At 46.5% G+C, this 21,398-nt stretch overlaps 1 protein-coding gene across 4 annotated transcripts in view; it reads left to right on the forward strand.

The window, feature by feature from the left end:
- LOC135241602 (FERM domain-containing protein 5) overlaps positions 1 to 21,398 on the forward strand; it is a 94,727-nt gene that overhangs the window by 51,994 nt on the left and 21,335 nt on the right. For all 4 annotated transcript variants that reach the window (XM_064312122.1, XM_064312124.1, XM_064312123.1 and 1 more), the window contains exons 2-4: positions 17,267 to 17,371; positions 19,687 to 19,729; positions 21,110 to 21,188. In XM_064312122.1, coding sequence (XP_064168192.1) covers positions 17,267 to 17,371; positions 19,687 to 19,729; positions 21,110 to 21,188 — 227 coding nt within the window. The remainder of the gene's footprint in view (positions 1 to 17,266; positions 17,372 to 19,686; positions 19,730 to 21,109; positions 21,189 to 21,398) is intronic.

Here is a 21,398-nt window from a genome sequence, read left to right on the forward strand (position 1 = left end):
ATGCTCTTACTCCTCTGCCTGTTGAATAAGCTAATTGTCAGGCCCCAATTCAGCTGAATCTAAATGCGCTTTGACCTTGAGCCATTAATAAAAAGTGTGTTTAAGGACACTGCTTCAAGGAAATTTAAAAGTGTAAAATAGCACAAAGCTAAGTTTAAAATTTTGCCAAAAGAAAGGACAAAGTGAACACCATAACCAGATGTGACGACCAAGCAATTAACAGCAACAACAATCTCCTGGATGGGTTTATTATGATATAAAGCTGTATTTTGTGGACTAAATAACAATTGGAGAGCTACAGATTATTCTCTTGAAAACCAATAATTCTATGAAACGTTAAAGTGAACTTTTGTTCTCTTTTGAACTCACGCCTGGGAAAGATACGCAGCACCATAGTAGTCATTTCACCGCACCAGAAAATGCAGCGAATCACTCTTAAAGCAGGAGCACGTTCAGCGCGGCCCTGTCGCTGGCTAGGCTACCGTAGAAACAATGGCCCTTTGTGGGGGCCTCTGCGCCGCTCAGATAGCGAAGGGCTAACACGTCCGTTTATTCAGCGAGGTGACATCAGCTTGTCAGGCAATCAGTCAGCGTCTTTACCGCAAGCTGGTAAAGTCGCCCCCCCCCGCCCCCCCCCCCCCCAGCAGGCCTTGACATTTGTTCAGTGATATCTGTTTACATTTCCTCCATTTTCCACGCCCGGTCGACGCAGAGGATTTTAATCGCTGATAATTATTTGCTTACGGTACACAGCTCCATATTTAGCCCCTGAACAACAGAGAACGGATGGCAGCCGTTCAGCTTATCGATCGACCGGAGGCGTTGTGCGATGCCGAGCAAAGAGCCACTGTTACAACAGTTGATATCGTGCTCCATTGCTATTCCTGGCAATGCTTACCAGCGCGTCTGGGCTACTGCCATCGGGTGAGCAAATGTCGCTCTATTTTTATTTTCATTTTTTTAATTTTTTGCAAAAAATGTTCAACGAAATGATGTTCAGGAGTCCACTTGACTGCGCTTGGCATCGCTGTCCTCACAGAATCAAGCCTCATGTGCCCGCTAATCAAAACTAGAATGACAAATTATAGCCATTACTCACGGCACCCAGGGGGAAAGCTTGTGAAATGCTGCAGGCGTGTTGTTACGCGGAAGCTTTAGTGTTTTTTTTCAGGGACGGGGATGCTGTTATGTGGAGTAAAATGTCTCGCAAGCGGGAAGGTGTGGGCTTGTTTCCTGAGAGGTGCGACTGGGGCTGGGTGTGAAGGATGCCGGCTGGAGTGTGGGCCCGTCTCGTTCAGACGCTACGTGCGGCGACTGTGAGGGGGGAGATGAGAGGCTTACCAATGAGCCGTCAGTCGCACACTCCTGGCAGGAAGTCCCGGTAATGAGAATCTCACAGACCGTGAACCTGCAACCCCCCCCCACCGTGAAATACACTGGCCGATTATTTTATCTCTCTCACTGTCTCTCTCGCACACAGGCACACACACATGTGCATGCTCTTTCATCCCAAAAAAGCAGGACCCCACCCCACCCTCCCCCCTCCCCTTCCTGACACAGCCTCTCATTGGTGAAATACACCTCCACTTCCTGCTGCCGTTCGGGCCCTCTTTTCTCCTTCTGCTTGGTGTGATGGCCGCTCTCCCGTCGAGGAGACGCGCACGTTCATCTCCTCCCCCTCCCCTCAGCACCTCCGCTGAAGGCCTTTCCCAGCCCGTCTGCATTCCCCGCACGTCCGGAGGGCTTTTTATTGTTTTTTTATGTTTCCCTTAATTGGGCACATCCAGCCGACGCCTCAGAGCGAGCGTTCGGCTACGGCTTTGAAAGCGCGCTGAGGCGCAGAAAACAGATGGCGGGAGAGATGCCGCGTCGCCTCCTTCACCAAACCTGCAGCTGAGTCTGGAAGACAGAAGAAAAAACGAAAATAGAAAGAAGTGGAGAGACTCTAGAACAGTCTGTGGCGTTCCTCTGTGCTCAGCGGCCGGGCGAACGCGGCGTTTTATTGGCTGAGTCTGGTACGTGGCTACGCGGCGCCCGCTTGAAATGTTCATGGTCATTACTCCAGAAGAGACCTCCGCTGCACCTGCGGTTCTTGTTTGATGGAATCATTTGACTGCCCGTTTGCAGGAGCTGGGAATCACGGCTTTCGTCTGAGCATGGATTTGAAGAGGGACATTTTTCATTTGTGCACCAGGAGACGAGGAAGAAACAAGCGCGTGCTCATTGGAGCTGCTGTGGCCAGTCTCAAAGACCTGCCAATAATCTGACTGGTTTGACCAGATGATGTTTTAAAGGGCCCTCGACCTCGGGAAATTACTGAGGTTAAATTGACGCTGAAGTTTATTGTCTCGTTATGCATTGAAGGTCTATATGGGGGCTCCAACAAACGTCAATGCCAAATCTAAGTTGCGCTCGATTAAAGTGTCTGCTAAAATGCTGCGAGGTATTGTCAATGAAATGTAAAAAGAGGAAGCATTTTTTTTATTGCTGTCATTTGGAATTGCCCCACATGTGAGTATCAGACACCGGCTGCTTTTCCCCGTAAAGCCTTCAGTACGGGGTCTCAACATCCCTGTGATTCATCGGCCAAAGAGAAAAGTATGAACATTTTATTGTAGTCTGCACATAAAAATGAAGGATATCAATGCCTGTAGTTGTATTACCACTGTTCAGCTATGCCCTCATGGGTGTGCTTTCATTGGGTTGACATTGCTCTGAACAGAAAACAATCAAGGTCAACCAAAATAATATATTAATTTATCCTGAAATGAGATTAATAAAATTATTTGTCGTTGTCTTTTCTTTCTTTCTGTTATTTTTCTACACTTTCTTCTTCTTTTTCTATTTCATAGATTACATATTTATAAACAGGCTGTGGAGTAGTAGCTTTTACTTGGATCATTAGATGTTTGGCAATTCAATAGTGAATATTTTGTGGGGTTTTATTTATTTAGTGGCTAGTGTACGCAAGATAGCCGCAGCAAGCATAATTCTGTCATGTTGCACATAATGGTTTTCAATGACTGTAAAAGTGTTCAGTGAAAGTTGGTTTTATTAGACATCACTACGGGTGAGGGTTTGTTCAGGTCTCCGTTAATTATGTGTAGATTAAGTGTTCACCCACCCACCGGAATCGATACGCAACCATTGTTAGCGCATGATCACTGATCAATTGAAGACTGATAGCCGTCTGACTGAATTTATAATAACATTCTAACACCACTGAGCTTCTCCAGTGAGCCATGTTGGCATTAATGGTCTTTATCTGAAAATGACTCTCAGTGCAGATTCCCTGAGAGAAAGGGAAGAGAGCGTGGAGTCCTCGCTGAAGAGCTACAGGACCTGCTGCTTCACAAGAGGCAGCCTCCCTTTCTCAACCCCGCTTTTCAAAGGCTTAAACGAGAGCACTTTTTTCTGTTTTCTTTTTTTTGGAGGAGGAGGATCTGGAAGTGTCGGGGCTTCAGTGGCTTTCTTTCGCTCTGAGCCGGGGAGTGTGCTTGTTCATTCTCTGGTGCTTTGAGAACAGCGGCGTTGGTCCCCCCGGGCCCAACCTCGCCACCTCCATCAGCTTGGCCATAAACGAAAAATGATAAAAGAGGGAAACAAAGGGGAAGAAGCAGACCTGGCTTTGCTTTGTATTCAGTGCCACGTTTGTGAAGGAGATATGGGGTGCAGTTTGTGCGCCTTCTGATGAGTGTGTCCTTGGGTCTTGTCACCCTGAAACTGCCCCACAAGTCCACAAGAAAATTCCCCTCCCTGCAAGAGATTTTTTGTCCCCCTGTCCTCTCTGTCGCCCAGAGTTACCAAACACGAACGTAACCTGCAGTCCAAAAATAGACCCGCGGTGGGCTTCGCCTGTTTGACAGGAAGGTAAGCGGCGGAGGAAACGTTCCCAGCGGAGGAAGCCTTCGCGCCAGGCTCGGCGCTCTGCGGTGTCTGACGGACTGCTTCCCCCACCATGTCAGCTGTCCACTGCTCTCTGCACTGCTCCGCTAGCTGCTCCTTTAGCACCGCTACCAACGGCCAACAGCCAAATGCTTTCCCTGCTGTCACTCTGTTAATCTAAACACTTATACTCTAAAATGTGTTGCATTAAATACTCTTCAAAACTATGAGTTTTTTTTTTTACAGGTGAATTAAAATGGAAAAGTAATTCTATTAATTACATACTGTCTAGTAGATAATGAGCATATATGCACCATATATGCAGTGATAATTGTTAGGAAAATGACTAATTTATTTCAGGAATATAAAAAAGAGTTTTAAAGGTCCAAGAATGAGGGTCTGGTGTGTGTGTGTGTGTGCGCATGCATGCGCTGTGTGTGTGAGTGGGAGGCTGAGGGAATGAGGCATGATGGGATGCGACAGGGTGTCACTCATGGGGTCAGGGCTCGTCTGCAGCCTGGTCAGCATACGGGAACGGTCAGGCCTCTAATCGTCCCTAATTAGGAGAGCAAGATAGCATCATGGTGATTTCCGTGTGTATGTGTAGTTGTGGGCATTCGTGTGTTCAGCCGTTATATGTCCGTGTGTGAGGATGGCATTTTGATGTATAAATCTGCGTGCTTGTGTACTGTGTGTGTGTGTGAGTGCATGTGCGTGTGTGTCTGCGCGTGTGTGTGTGTGTGTGTGTGTGTGTGTGTGTGTGTGTGCTGTACATGCTCAAGTGGCCAGAGAGCGTATTGGAGTTGACATTTTGCTTTCAGAAGAGGACAGCGTTTCCCCTGGTTATTACATGGGGAAAGAAGTGCTCTGCTCTTCTGCTTTCATCTCCAGAGCAGGGAGGCTCCGGGGGCTGGGGTGGGGGCATCAGCTGTGCGATGTGCATTAGCACACCTACTGGCAGAGAATGCGGTGGTGGGAGGTCCATCAGAACACCGCACGCGTGTCACAAACTTGGAAGAGCGGTGTTCGGGCAAATCACGTGTGATGCATTACTCCTGAAACTATTGCGCAATATGTTTTTATTTTTAATTTCCATTTCAATGAACACCCAAATAATAATGGGACGTAGGCACTGGAGATATAAAAAGGTATTATATAGGCTACTTGCTGACAGCCAAATGACTCAAATATAAGGTAGTTAAAATGGTTAATTAGGCAGCCATGAGTTGGCGTGGTTGGTATTCTTTTCCTTCACCTACAGTAACCAATCAGAGCCGAAGTCATTAAGTCCCAAGGTGGGAGCTTTCCTTTCCTCATGACGGCTGCCCCGCTGCAGTTAAGAGAGGCGGGTCTCCTGTCTCTGCTCTCCGCTGCGGCTGAAGCGGGGGACCCTCTAACTTATTTTGTAACAATACTGAGAACCTCTGCGTCACGCCGGCTATTTTTATACCTCCCCGTGCGCTGCACCAGCAGAGCGGAGTTTAATACCTCCTCCTCCTCATCCATATGGATAAGGCAACCTGGCACATAGCAGCCTTTGTGCCTGCAAAACTGCTGCAGTAACTTCACCTCTTTATTATCTCACACACACACAGGTCGGTGCACTGTATAGTCCAGCTGTAAATGTTTTCACTGTGCGAACAGGCTTGTTTGTCACTAGGAGAACACACAGGGGGCCCCTCAGTCACATCCCAGGGGCCCACAGTGGTCCTTGCTCTCTGTCATGTGTGGGACTTTTAGCTGAAGGGATCCTATGGGTGTCCTGTGTACACACTGGACCAGAGTGGGACCAAATCTTGTAGAGTTGAATTAACACTACTAGAGTTGAATTAACACTGGATATTTTACTGTGTATGACCCAGAGAAAGCTATAGGACTGTGATACATGGCACTCGCCTATAGAGACCAGATTTTTAAACCGAAAATGATGTTTGTGTATGTAAGGTCTCTAAGCTCAAATCCTGACTGTAATTGAACGCTATGGTTCAATATTGTGGGGTGATGTGATCAGTAGGTTGTCCTCCACTAGAGCACTGAAGATCGACTCCTCTGGTTCAGGGAAGCATCATTCGTACAGTTCTCGGTGGCCATGCCCATGTACTGTTGTGCACCCTTCCCAAATTGATGGAGGGTGTAGCATCAGTGGGACAGTACTAGAGCTGTGATTACTGATTAATTAAAAGCTAATTGAAAGCTGATTTAAAGCCAGTTATAAAAGCCTCTCCTGTGTAAACCAATCAGCTATTGCTGAATCTTTCCCGTAAGACTGTGTACCCAGGGGCCGAAGAGAGGCTTTCATCCCAATCAGGTGCTTAATTTTCCCGTCCACCTGATCAGTATTTTAATTCATCCCGCTCGTCCTCCGTCTGAGGCGGTTTAAGGAGAGCCAGAGAAATGGCTGGATTTCAGCAGTACCAGACCCCTGCTCATTAGACCTGCTCAGAATCACAGTGTGCTGTTCGCAAAAGGTCTCTGACGTGACCGAAATTTTAAAAGCGCCTTGTGAAGCTGAGAGCAGGGACTAGCCGTGCATGGAGGGAAAAGAAGACTTTCAGGTTGGGAATTGGCTGAATTGCACTGTGCGGAAGGGCGGCGTGGCTCGCTGGGTAAACCCTGGGTTGGAGGCGCGTAACGAGCACGAGTGCTGTGGAGTATGGAAGTGGGGTGTTCGGAGGACACGTTCCTGAGGATTCTGGGTCGGGATGGCCGGGTCCTATCTTAGGTTGTTCTGTTCAGGTCACCAGTGAATTCTTTTTGGTGGGCTGAGAAAAGCTTATTGTTCCATAGAAGTTAGAGGAGATGTGGGTGCGTGTGTGCATGTGTGTGCGTGCATGTCCATTTGTGCACGTACGTGTGAGTTTGCTTGTGCGTACACGTGCGCATTGGTATTCTTCTCAACTTCACTGTTTCGTGCAGGTCTGTAGCCTGTGGCAGCAGTTTGTCTCTTTCTGGCATTAATTACTGATGATAATGTGATTACTTGTGTCTTAGTTTCTTTTTAGAGTTGCCTTAATTTTCTTTTTCACTTACAGGGAGGGTGGATTAGCTCTCAAATCTAATTTTTGGTTGTCAAGGGGGCCAAGGGAATCCGCTCCCTTGATTAGCTTGTAAGCTACTTACAGTAAAGGTTACATGTTTCTTTTTTCCATCATATTCAAAGCCGATCTTGCATATGAAACCTTGAGGATGCAATAATATTGAGTCATATCGGGCCATTTTAGTGCGTATTTCATCATGGTTTACTGACCAGAGTTGCTTGAATGTATTTCATTGTTTTTAACACAGACGCTGTGGGCCGCCTGCTTGCATTTTTCATTGCCGATTCTAGCTTTTGTCTTGCTTTTCCTCTACTACACATCGCTATACTGCACTTTGTGAAGTGTTCTGTGCTGCCCTGCGATGTGATTGGGTACGTGATATTATTAATAATATTAAACTCTGTCCACATTCACAGATAGTCACTGAACAATGATGTTCTTTAATGAGTCTTATCCCCTATATCTCTGGCACAATGCCCACAAAACCATTTATATGCTTTATATGAGTAATATGTAAATCGTAAAGTGTGTCTCTATATTTTTCCCTGATAAAGGACACCTGATAATTAATCACCAGTCAGGTGTGCAAAGCAACCAGTCACAAATCAACCAATCAGGATCAGGAGAGCCGGTTGGAGTGGGCGGGCACTTTGACCCCTTTGGTTTGCTTTTCCATGGAGTAGGAAGTTCCCCATCTCGTATGCCCCGTCACATTTTTCCTCAAGCAAGGTCACTTACCCACTCTTTAATCCAGCCGTAAAAGCACAGAAGACCCCTCTAAGGGAGGCAGGAGCAGCCACTCAGTGTTCTGTGCTGTCCCCCCTCCCTCCCCCAAACTCCCCCGAGTCTCATCATTTTAATGGAGGCTCCAGGGGAACCACAATCTCCCAGATAAATGATTCAGAACGCCGGGGGCACGCGAGGCACTACGCCGTGGGGCGACTCCAAGGGCAAGTCTGGCCGGGACGGGCGGGAGGCCTGCTTGAGGATTCGTTTTTCTTGGTGGAAGATGTGACCCCATTTCATATTCCATGATCATACGAAATGGGATGAGAGTTTCAACTGCTGGCACGTGGAAGGGAAAGAACATTTTTCATACAGATTTTTAAAAAATCTTTCCAAAGACAGCAGTAAATACGGCTCTGTGCACATACTGCTCAAGCTGCCCATATGGTGTGCAATTTTAAATATATGTATAGTAAGAATTTAAATATGCTTTTAGAATTGCTATATTTACACAGATAATTTGAATATGTACAAGTGGATCTATCGTTGTTTATATGATGTAGTTAATTCTGCATTTCAACATTGTCTGGTGCTCAGGAGTTCCTACCATCTATAATTTAATTCACAAAGCTTTTATCCCAATTGCATGAAGAGCGTGTGTATTAGTACCATTGTATTCCAGTTGCATTGTCTCAGTGGCCTTTGGAAACACATGACCATGCTGCTGGAACCGCTGCACTCCTGTGGAACTCGCCCTATTGCTGACTCTGGCATCAGTGCTCATCTTCACATTTCCCAGATCAAAATATCATCAGTCTTATCACACAAACTACTTGGGAGAGAACATTACAGGCAAACACCAGCTAGCTAGGATTGACTAGCCTGCACAGGCCCTCAGGTCATCAAATGTTCTTAGGTTCTTATTTTAATAAGCAGAAACACTTCCTGTCCCAGCACCTGGGCGTTTATCCACTCTGCCTCTCCTCTTTCGTGCTTTTGCCATCCCTTATTCCTGACCTTCCTGACCCCGTTCCTCTTCCTCGGCTCTTCTGCAGTGTCTGGGATGGGAGAGAGGGTCAGTAAACCAGTACAAATGGCCATGTGCAACTCTGGCCATTGGACTCTAAGTCTTACACTTTATTTCCCCCTGCAAGTGAAGGCTTTACATGCTGGTAATGAAGAGCTCTTCAGGGGATTCCTTGCACTGGGCTGTTCTTATTCTTGGCTGGGGGAGGATGACCCAGTTAGTGTGCTTGGCGGGCTTGTGAGGGCTCTCCACTTCAGTGTGACGCGTGGCGCCGTTCGTGGGAATCCCTCATGCCAGGGGAGTTGGGAGTTCCGGAAAGCTCTGCCGCTTTGCAGAGGAAAGACGTTTCTTCAGCTGCAGTGACTTCATAACACATAGGCCAACTGCTAGAATGGCCCTGGCCCTCTCTCATTGGAACACCTGTACCTCCTTCGTCAGCAGTGAGTTAGCCTGGTGGTCTCATCAGACATGCTCGTCTCTTCATCCTCCTCTGTCCCCCTCGCCCTCTCCCTGCCAATTCTGTTCAGTATTTTTAATAGCTCCGAAATACATTTAGTGAATATTGCCAAAATGTAACAAATTCATTGAACATTTTAATGAATGAACGTACACTGTAAATATTGAAATGGTATCAATGGTAACTGTAGCAGTGAAGTAAATCACAGACTTTAAACAGGTTTATTCTGCTCATGGATTGAAATAATGCTCGTGTTTTCATTTATTTCAGATTTGTGTTCGGTATTTACTCACTCTCCCTCAGGATGTGCATGATGTGATGCGCTGTGCTGTGAATGGGGCTTTAGCACTTAGCTCTCTCGCTCTATCTCTCCCTCCCTCTCTCTTTCTGTCTCTCTCTCTCCCTCCCTCCCTCTCTCTGTGGTAAATGTTTCTGCTGTATCTTGCCACCTACTTGTTTCCCTCGTTATGCCACAGGATGCCACACATGCAGCGTGGCAGCAGCTGATAGATAAGATATTGAAATAAAGACACTGTCCTTCTTTCGCGTACCTGCAAGGTTGGCTGGTAAATAAACACACTGATGAGAAATAAATCTACTATTTATATCCGCGTAACACGGGCACAGTGTGTCAAATCAGGTAATGTAAAGGATGGGGAAGGCTTTTGGAATGTGTGTGTTTGTTGTGTGTGTGTGTGTGCTTGCTGTTTGTGTGTGTGTGTGGTGTGTGTGTGTGGGTGTGGTGTTGTGTGTCGCGATGTACTCGCGCAAGGGAGTGTTCTGTGTAGTGTATCATCTGGTCAATGATGTTTAACTGGCTGTGTTTATGTCTTTTGCCAGATGCACAGTTTACCCTACTACATTTTAAACAACTGAAGTTTTTTTTATTCAAGAGGGAACTAATAAAAGCCTTCCATCTCTGTTATAGTGATTAAATTAGTATGAAAACTAGACTCCTGTCATGATATACAGCAGATAAGGTGTTTATGAACATAAGTTTCCTTTCCTAGCTCAGGTTACTTCACTGCTCACTTTGCTTTTTGCAGAATCCCTGTCGTTGCTCAGATTCCTTTATGAACTCCTCCAGCATTCTTTCTAGATTGTACAGACTTATCGGGCTGTCCGCTGTCTCCTCAAGACACTCCTATTTAAGCAGTGTCAAGCTCATTTTAGACGTTTTTGTTAAAATGTCATTAAATGGCAGCCACTCATTCTTTTCTTCCCTTCTAGCAGCCCTTCCCTCTCCCGCACCGCACGCTTTAAATTCTATCGATACACCGGCTAATTCCAAATCGATGCCGACACATAGAATCACTCAGCAGATAACAGCTGGAGAGTGCTCTCTCGTTAGAGTGATCCGTGGCTTTTTATGGTCCTTTAGGGTGTGCTCAGCCTTCGGTTTCCTCAGTAGTATCAGTAAATAACACGCATGCACTCACACACGCACTCACACACACACACACTTCACCATCCCCTCCTCTCCATGCCCAGCAAAGCTTTACTATTGTTCTTTTTCGGGTTTTTGTACATTAACAAAACAGTCTCTGAAGAGCACAGTCCTCGTTTTAATTGGCTGAGCCTTTGAAGCAGCTCCATCCCTCACTCCAGGCACTGCATGCTGAATTTCCCTCTTTTAAATGCGCTGTACGTTTCCTTTCCTCTCATTGCAGTTGAGGTATGTATTACACAGGCACAGCGGTTGGCGGTTTAATTATGTACTGGGGGCTGGGGGTAAAGGGTGGCATTTGAATAGGAGGGGTGGCTCAGACAGCTAGGTTGAATGAGCAGTGGTAGTCCTTTTTGCTCCCCCCCCCGCACACACACACACACACACAGATCCCTCATCCAGCCGATTTGCAATAACAGATTTCTCAGAGCCAACGTCTGAGATCAATACGTAGTTAACTGCTTGGGAAATCTGATGAATCCTTATTGGCTTGTACCATAAATCCACAAAGTAATAATGTTTTGTTCCCGCCCTTGAGATTTTCTATATACTACTTAAGAGGACCTATGGATTTCTTGAGCGATGTGTTACAGTACCGCACATGTGTGGGGTAATAAACAACTGCTGCAGTTATTGCATGGTAACGGTGTTTTACAGGTTTTTTATTTTAGATGTATTGTGTTTTTTATGGTAAAATTGCCTCCTGGTGCAGCACACAGGTTTAGCGAGAGAGTTCTCCGCTCTGAATTTTTGAAATCCAGACTGAGAACTGCTCTCTACCTCGGCTCATGTCCAACTGGACTGAACTGGGAGACTGTGGAGACCGGGTGTGGGGTGTGGTGGTTAGCGGTAGAGGGTGATCTGGTAATGAAACCCAATATAAGCACGCCCTCCCCAGCGTCTCCAATCCCCCAGAGAGCTCTCGCGCTGTTTACACGCTCCACGCCAGCTCCACCTCTCCCCTCCGCCTTAAAACAACACCATCATTTATTAATGCCACGCTTTCTTTGCCGATACGGAGCCCCGGCTGAATAATTCACGTCTTGAAGCGAGGGCTTGACCAATGGGAGCAGCAGGGCTCTGTGAGGGGGGAAAAGGGGACATCTGATAGGGAGGCGTATCTGTGTTTTTGCCCATGATTAAGCATCTGTGCGTTTCCATGGAAAACGTAAGCTCCGCCCCCCAGCCACCGCTAATCCCATTAACTGGAAGTCATTTGGGTGGCAGCCAGCACTGTACACCTCAGGGAGGGCTGTGCATCGCACCAGACTCTTTCTTTGTGTGGGGTACGCAGACCCATGGTTCTAAAAGCCGTTAAATAAAAATACTAAATAAAAGAAATGCCAATGCTTTTTTAAATTTGTGTTAAAATGCTTCCATTTTTGTTCATCTCTTGCTCTGTCCAGTTCTGCAACATATGTACAGAATGAGTACTCCGAACTAGAGAGGGGGAGTAATGTTTTATTTTTTTTAAAAGCACTGTATGGCTTTTCTTTATTTTTATATAAAGACGCTTGGCTCCAATTACGTGCAGTATGCTAAAGCTTTGCATCTTGTGCAAATTTAGCCTGACTTTAAGCCACTTTAAGCCGTAACAAATTTTGCTGATGCTTTTTGGACAGCATTGTAATCGGTCGCTGTGTCCTGCCTACCAGCGCCATCCGTAGCGAGTGAAAGAAGAACACAAACAATGAGGTAAAGTGGAGGCCTAGCAGCGCTGTCGAGCCTTGTTGACTGTGAATGAATTCTCTCGAAAGTGACATTATTTAGCAAATCCCATTTCTGAGAGGCAGTCAGGACTGAGGCCAGGAAAGTGATTCTCCTGGGGAATGCTTTGGACTGGGAAGCAGGGGTTTACTTTTAATGAAGTTAATCACCCCCCACATGCTAATTACACTCCCACCACCCGAGAGTCCTGTTCCAGCCCTTTGTTTCCGTGTGTCTTGTGACGGCATGGATTCCCTAAAGGTCTGCCCCCTTTCCTGCAGGCAACTGAATCATGCCTGTGATGGATGAGTTCCTGTATTGTCCAAACTGTGAATTTGAACCCCCCACACTAAATACATTCTGTCCTACACAATCTAAATACATTCTGTCCTAATCAGAAGTTTGGCAAGAAGCAAATCAGACTAGCACTTTCCCTAAAAAGACTTTCCCCATCTCTCTCTTTCTCTCTCTCGCTGTCTCTCACCCACTCACTCTCTGGCAGATGCTGTAGTGCAGGAGTTCATTGCTAATGCACAGAGGGTCACGATACAGCCTCTGTTTTCACACAAGATAATAGCTAAGATGGAGGGTTGGTTTTAAGGACTCCACTTCTCAAATGGGAGAAGGACACAATTCTATGAAAATATAAAAACACCCTACCCGTCAGGACACTGAATGCGTGTCATTCAGGGATGTTTGCCAGGGAAATTCACTGATTTAGAAGCAAGCAAAAAGCACATTTATCATGGTTTCAGTCCTCAGCCTAGTGACTGAATGTGCTGTTTGGAAGCTGACACAACTTTGAGCTTCTTACTTCCCAGCTCCGCCATACTCCCACTCTCTGGCTTTTTCCAAGCGCTTTCCCAGCAAAGCTAAAGGAGGCGTTTGCGGGAAATACTTGTCTGAGCTCTGTGCCTGTGAATGGCCGCTACTTAATATTTACTGCAGAACCCCGGGAGCGGACACATGCCGTTTGTTTTAATCGCAGAGCAGGCCGACGCAATCGTTAGACTTTCACTGCCATTCTTGCACGTGTCACTGAGACTCGGCAAAAGCGGATTTAGCATTTTAAGGAGTGCGCACAAGCAGTGAGGTCGGTTGGTAAAAGTGCTGGAGTCATAGGCTGGAGTCTCAGCTACTCTGCTTCATGACTGGGAGTGTCCACTAGGGGGACACCGTTGGCCTGCTTACAACGGAAGGAGGGTGGGCGGTGGTCAGCAGGGTTTCCTGAGACATTTCAACTGCTACTTTAGTTCGCTCAGTTCTCAGAGGCTGCCAGTCATTGTGAGTGAGTGATATGGCTACTCGGTCTGCGGTGGCTCTCCTCTGAACTGTAGGGTTGTAGGGTATAAAATCATTGGCCTCAAGATACTTTAGCCACTGTGCACCTGTGGTTTGAGTGCAGGTGATGCTGGAGAGGTGCAATTTTTTATTCCAAATGAGAATATAAAGACAATATTGGTGTTGGAAATTGCTGGAAATAAGAGGTGAAGGCCTGTGGTACCTCAGAGAATGAGGAACTTTGTTGAATACTAATACAGGCAGGGAACACTGGAATAGAGATGTAAAAACAGCCTGTATGACATCATGACCCTCCTCCTTCCCCCCCAGTTCTACATTAGCTTCTCCCCCTGTTGGCTCCTTTCTCTGAGAACGTTCTCTGATTGTCACAACCTGCGGTCCAGTCGCGTCCGTAGGGAACGGCTTGCCACCGATCGATACATAGCTCCAGCCCGTTCTCCATCCGTCTTTCCCTGAAGGTGCTGCGTGCCGGCACTGCATGCTAATGCGGCTACTCCGCATGCAGAGCCAGACCGGCTCTTTGATCACCGCGCCTTTGAAGGGGAGCTCAGCCGCGAGAATCCACCACGGACGATGACGTCAACTGTTGAAAGCCAGGCGAAGCGTTCGACTGGTCAGGGTCATTAGCCGTGTTTTTCCTTTAAAATATCCCGCTGTGAGGATGGGGTGGCATGGGATTTGAAGTCCGTAGCAAACGGGGCTGTTCAACATCAGCGCTGGGGCTCTGGTAACCCCACTGATGCCTGTGACAGGACTGAGGTTTTTATGGGAGTTTTGAACAGGGAGGAAGCATGAGTCGGCATATATGTAAATATCCCTGCAGATAGTCTTGTCTAAATAACCACTGTATCAACGCTATGGGATGTATGTTGTGCTTGTGCAATATTCTGAAGGCCGTACTTTCACTAGAGCTGGCATATTTGAATTTTGAATTTGTGTCTTTTTAAGCTGTATAAGCCATCCTATAAAATCGCAACAGCCAATTAAAATAAACGTATTCATACATGCATTGCATAAGGTGGTTTCTGATGTGAAGCGTTACTTTTCACATGGGATAAAATCAACGCACTCTGAAATGAATTCTAGTCTAGTCTAAAATCTCTGCATAGTAACTAGTTTTTTTAGAATTGCGTGTGTGTTGGGAAGATTGACTCTCTCTCTTCACTGACCCGAGGTCTGTAGCAAAGGAGTCTCAGCGAAAATGAACACTCATCCGTGGAAATTTGCTGCCGTGCCCCGGCGGGGACCGTGCCTAGCCGTGTGGGTAATGGTGAGTCCTGATCGTTACCGCGGACCGGGAGATGAATAACTCTGCCTCTCCTGTTGTCTTTGCAGTAAGTGGGCATTCATGTTTACCATGAATAACAATTTAGTGGAGGTCTCTCTGTGATTAATGTGGAGTTCTGTGCTTTGGGAGTTTGCGACTGTTTAATACGGAAACTGTGGGCGGGAGGGATGGAGCTTGGGGGGCGTTGTGCTGTGAGGGTTAAGTGCGCGTCACATGGGCATTCTGCGTGCGTTCCTGGGGGGTTTGTGCTTCGAGCTCCATTAGCATCAGTCCCCAGCACCAGTCGCTGTACCTCAGAAGTATGGGGCTGGGCTTGCTCACTCATATTGCGAATTGTGCTTGTGAATGCAAGCTAGAGATTGCATGCGTGTATGCATACATGAAAGTGTGTTTATGTACTTTTATATTTGTGTGAATGTGTCCTGGATTGTGTGTGTGTGTGTATGCGTGTGTGTGTGTACGCACATGTGTTTGTGTCAGGTCTTCCACTGAGGTAGTGAGCCGGAGTGCCAGAGAGGATCATGGGAAATGCTGCATATGAAGCACTGGTCACGCAGTGGCTCCAGCAGCTAATGGCTAAACGGCTCCTCACAGGCCTGCTAATCTGTTTGTGCGAGCCCCCTCCAGCCCAGGAGAGCCACAGTGACAGCGCCGCAGTAATCAGCAGCTTCGCTAAACGCCTTTATAGACTACACAAGTGGGTTTAGGGCGCTCATTGAGATTTAACAGACTTTGCATCGACGTCGGTGACATCTTTGACTTTGACTGTGCCTGTGATGGAGTTCCCTCCTGCCCTGGCCGTCTGACTGACTGAGGACAGGAAGGGGATACTGTGAGCGAAAGGTCCTGGGCTGTCCTTTAGAAGACAAAGGCCCAGGCCGGAGGGCTGAACGCTGCTGGGAGCCGTGGGGCGACGGTGACATTTTAATACAAACGCACCTCTCAGCGTGCCTGGCAGGGTGATTCAAACTGCAGCTGGCAGATAATGGGCACCACTTCACCCATGCTTTAACGGGCACCACTTCACCCCACGCCTGAGCCAGCAGGTGAGGGTGCCGGCGGGCCCCACTGCTTCCTTGAGAGGGCTGCGTTGGGTACGGTTCGGCCAACTGGCCTTTTATTCTGCATGGCCCAGACGCTGTTGTTGTATCAATCCATCAATCAATCAATCATCCTTCATTTATATAGCACATTTCATGCACCTTGGTGCAATACAAAGTGCTTCACAAAGAATTAAATGAACAGATAAATTAAGAACATAGAAGGCATTTAAAAGTATTAAAATAAATACAACAAAAACTAGGCAATCAAACAAATAAAACCGATAAAATAAAATGAATTAAAAAAATAAAATAAAATAAGGTATTAAAGCATTAATATCTCACTGGTGTACTGGGGATGGGGAGAGTTAGGCTGCCTGGACCTGCATCTCATCGCTCTTGAGCAACCCCTGCTGATCAGACAACCACAGTCTTAGCTACACTCTCCTGCATCGGCTGCAGAGAAGTGCAAAGTCAGGGGGAAAATGATTTGGTCTTTGCTCACTGAGGGACTGGTGTTGGCCAGAAACTCATGCCAAGTACATCGGACTGGTCTGATGCAATTGTCAGTGTCAATTGTCAATCTGTGCATGTCCCTTACAAATAAGCCAATAAATCAGAGACTAATCAAAAACCTTCCATAGACTGTCCCAGGACCCTCCATAGCACAGGACTTTGATACATTCTGACCAGCGAGTCACACAAAATTAATGTTAGCTCCCCAGCTTTTTGTGGATCATGAAGCCTGAGGTTCCTATCAGCTTGTAATAGGAGAGCTGAGCCTGTAGTCTTGTCCGGTGCTGTAAGGATGCCAATAATGGACCCTGTCCTCCCACTTCTTAGAGCTAGAGGCTTCCTCCTAGGGCAGACTGCCCGGTCTGTCTGCTGGCTGGCAGAGAACATCGCTGCCCAGTGCCGGCTGGATATTTTTGGACCTGTTCGGCCATTTTTCACCCCGCTCTTCCTTAATTCACTTTCCCTTCAGCCCCTGCCGCTGAAGAAGGGCTGGAAGTGACACTGCGAGACGGCTGGAGAGGCGCATTAATATTTCATAAAGGCCCGTTATCTCCGGAGGGTCTGTGAAATATTAACCGCGTTCTGGTACCAGTAATTAAAATCTACTTCCACCGCCATCTGAAGTTTGGAAGGGGCCTGATCCTCACACCTTCACACTCTTTACTCCTCCCCCTTTTTTCTCTCCCCCCTTTCTTTTTCTCTCTTTCTTCCTTTCCTTTTCCTCTGTGTCTGGGAGACATTGTCATTGAATGGCCGGCTGCTCTATTGAGCTGTGTGTGTGGCCAGCTCTGATATCTGAAGTGTTTCTTTTTTTTCTTTCTCTTGTCTTGCAGAGAGACGCGAAGGGCCAGTTTCTGTTCGACCTGATCTGCCACCACCTGAACCTGCTGGAGAAGGATTACTTTGGCATCAGATATGTGGACCCCGACAAGCAGAGGGTGAGCCCCTGCCGCATCTGTGCGGACATGCGGAGGGGGGGGCGGGGGGGGCTAGCGCGAGTCAGAGTGAACGGGAAACGCAATACCTGTGTGAAACTATTTCTCTCTCGTGATTCCCCCAGCAGGAGAAAAGACAAATAAAGGAAAATGATTTCTCACTCTCTGCCGTGACAAGCTGAGGTTATTGTTTTCGGAGATGGCGTTACTGTGCGGGCGTCGGCTGCGCTTGTCCAGGGGGGAATGGCTGCGCGCTGTAGCAGGTTGGGTGTGTGTACGCACCCTCCACCATGTTTCAGAGGGTGTTTGAGGTGAAGCACTTTACCCAGTAACACCAGGGTCTGCCAGCACCTGATTGGTGGACTAGCCTGGCCTCAGCACCCGAGTGGGGTCCAAGGTGCGCCGCCTCTCGGGGATGTTGTAATTTTAGCAACAGTGAGGAGGACAGGGGGAAAAGGGCGGGACCCGAAAATGACAGTGTTTGGGGGGGAGAACAGAACTGAAATGATGCAATAAAACTTAATCGTGAGAAAACCTAATTACCCCTGGGAGGACTGTGAACGTGTTTGCATTGGAGCATTGTGTCTTTGTGGTTTGAATCGATGATCGGGATGATGTGAAGTAGTTGGAGTTATTTATTTATTTTTTTTAGCTAATTTGACTGTGGAAATGTATCCTATAATGTAGCTGGCTGTGTAAGCCACAACAGCAAAAGGAAGCTCTAAGTAGCGGCTGCTGTTTGCAATCAGAGGTCCTGAGTTGGGACTGGAGCTGACCTCCATGATGCAGATGCAGGACACCAGTGATACACTCAACAAGCGTCCCCCCACCCAACCCATTAACATCTGACAGTCCCCGTGGAAACAAATAGGTGATAAGCCAGTGAAATCCACATTCCAAAAAACGTACAGACACACACGCTCCCACGTGAACACACACACACACACACACACAAATGCAGACACACACACACACACACACACACACACTCAGGTTCACTGCACCTGCCTCATATATTCCTGATGGATGTTCAGATGTCAGAAAAGAGCCTGTCACTGCTCTCTCCTAAAAGTCTTTCCTTCAAGTTTCCCCTGTCCCGGAGCCCAGGGGGGAGCGTCCCGCTGAAGCCGCATGCATAAACATGAAGTGAGGCGCTAAAAACAGAGCACTCATGTCCTCCAGCTGTAATGACAACAAGCACAAAGTCATTCACTAGCATTGCCTGAGACCCAGATCCAATCTTTCTCTTGTGTAATTTGACCTTAAACAAGCCACTAGTTCAGCTGTTCTTTGCCTTATTCCAGCAATATAAAGTATGTTGTTATTTTCAGCAGCACTGAAATTACACAATGTTGTCAGAGTATAATAAAAGGTAACTCTTCAGTTCGCTACTCAGGTTTGGACAAAATGCATTGCAGTTAGGTTGGATATGGGCCAAACATAGACTGGGGCCAGATCATCATTCTAGCTAAAGTGAGAAGTAACAATACGACTGTGTCGCTAGCTAGCATTGTAGCCATGTGTAAACAGGGCAAGTCATTACAATGAGGCTTTGTAGAAAAATGAGTCCGTCTCAGCACCTTACCTTCTTTTGTTGGCTATATTAGCGTGTGGTAATATCTGAAACCCACTGACTGGACTCGTAGGCCCCCTAAGTACACCTGCTACTGAAAGCCACTTACCAAACCTTCTTTATATTTGGCTTAATGGAATGTCGTCCAGGTGCTGCAGCCAGCTCCGTATAAACAGCAGCGCAGTGCGCTGAGAACGTAATGCAGCTGCAGGCCCCTCTGTGCTGTGATTGCTGCGCTGCCCTCCGGCTGGCTGGATGTGCCGTCCGTTTCGCTGGCAGTTTTACTTTACACGACCGACGCCATGGAAACACGGCACATGCGGAATGGTGGAGTGGCTGTTCTTTCACCCAAAAAAAAAAGCATTCTTGAGTGTCTGCTCAATTATTATGCCAACAACATGGGCAGATTTTATAACCATTTCACTCAGTGCCACATACATATTTTAATGGAAATCTCCTACTGTGTTGTCGTATTTTAAGCATCAAGTGTCTTTATCTTGTTCTCGGCAGTTGTTATTAATAATAGACATGTTATTTATATAGAACCTTATTGCCAAACTCAAAGCCATTAAAATTCAGCTCTTACTGTAAAGCAGAAAAGACACATCAGTCAGAGGGAATGTATATCAGTCTCTTGTAAAACCCAACGTCTTGCTTGGATCATTAGGTCTGCTCTAATAACAGTTCCTGTGCTAAATTGGGAGTGCGTCTGGGGCAAACAATGTTTGTGTTTGTTTTATTTCAGCACTGGCTAGAGTTCACAAAATCAATTGCCAAGCAAATGAAATGTAAGTATTTTTTTTTCCTATTTATGGAATGGTGTGCGGTGATCGCATTAAGGAAGTCACGATAATGTTGATCTTGACTCATGATTAAGCATGACTCATGATAAATGAATGCATAACAGATGAATATATATCAGAATATTTCCCCCTAGCTGAGAAGAAGAGTTTCCTAAAGTAAATATTGGGCTAGCCTACTTCTTCTGTATTTGGTCTGCAACAGTATATATGAGAGAATATCGGGGCTTTGTATTGACAGTTTGCTTTATGAGTTTAAAATGAACTAATTAAATGCTCATTTAAAACGCATATACACACAGCTCATTTATTTCATATGTTAAGAGGGTTGTCTGGAACAAAATAGTTTTTTTTTGGACCTCCTTTTGCATACACACAAATTTTACAACTGTAACTGTGTTGTACTAAAGCCTTTATAAAACATTTGTAATACATTCATTAACATGTCCCAATGTCTTAATAATGAATTCCTTATTCCTCCAAATACCATACTTTGTGTAGTCTGTCATATAACATGTGTTGCCTAAAATGCTATTCCCAAACCTGACAAAATACATCTCGGCGCTTGACTTCAGTCAACGTGCTAACTAAAATTCCTACACGTATGCTTATGAATGAATTATGAAGCTGTGCTGTTGTAATGAAGACGTTGTGCTTTCCTCACTTAATCAAGGCTTTAGGAACGTATTGGGACTGGATTGTTAAACTTGCAAGGGCAAAATGCAATACATATTTAATAAAGCAAGTCATTGTGTATCAAACACTTTCCACTGACATGCTTTTGAGTCAGCTTAAACAATGCGCTAGTTACTCACACTGCACATACAATTGTTTTGACATTTTAATTGCATAATTGAATGTTTCTTGTACATTTTAATGAGGGGCGGGCCAGAGAAGATGTGTGTTGGCTCATTAAGTGGTTTATGGGCTCAGAAGGCTTGGGGAGCCCTGCCCTAGCAGTCAGGTAGTGCAGTGAGTGCTATGTCTGTGTTCTGCTGTGTTCCAGAAAGCAGCTAAATCCATACCGGGATCTATAGCAGTATGAGACCTCTTTCCTCCTTTGCTGAGTGCTCGTTGGGAGTACTCGTTCCTCATATTACTCTTCTCAGTGATTCTAACCAATGCCCGTTGTGTGAATTCATTAGCATATAATTATAATATTGAATTCTTTAACCAGTACAACATTTAGCCAGGACGTTTGAAATGTTGTGCCATTATTTCTTGTGGATATTGTACAGGGCTGAAAATGTGAGGTGTAGCGTTTTGTTACGGGCCCCTCTGCTTTTTGTCAGCGTTATTAAATCAAAGAAGCTTTGATTGCGACATGTTGCTCTGACTGTAGCTTTCCCCCCTGTACTCTTCCCACAGCTCAGCCACCTTTCACCATGTGTCTGAGGGTCAAGTTCTACCCACCGGACCCTGCAGCGCTTAAAGAGGAAATCACCAGGTAGGGCCCCCCCCTTCCCGGACTGCCGGGTGTTCCATCACGTTAAGACACTGCTGCTGTGTCATATTCGGCGGTCAGACCCCCTGTGTTTTTGGCAGTTGTGTCTCCCAGGGAGGAAGAATTACAGTTGGGCTTCACCAGAGAGCAGCGTCTGCCCTGGTCAGTTTGCCATGCACGTGATGTGCACTAGCCTGCGGCCAATCATTGAGC

This window comes from Anguilla rostrata, chromosome 16 (assembly GCF_018555375.3).
Source record: "Anguilla rostrata isolate EN2019 chromosome 16, ASM1855537v3, whole genome shotgun sequence".
Taxonomy (NCBI): Eukaryota; Metazoa; Chordata; class Actinopteri; order Anguilliformes; family Anguillidae; genus Anguilla; species Anguilla rostrata.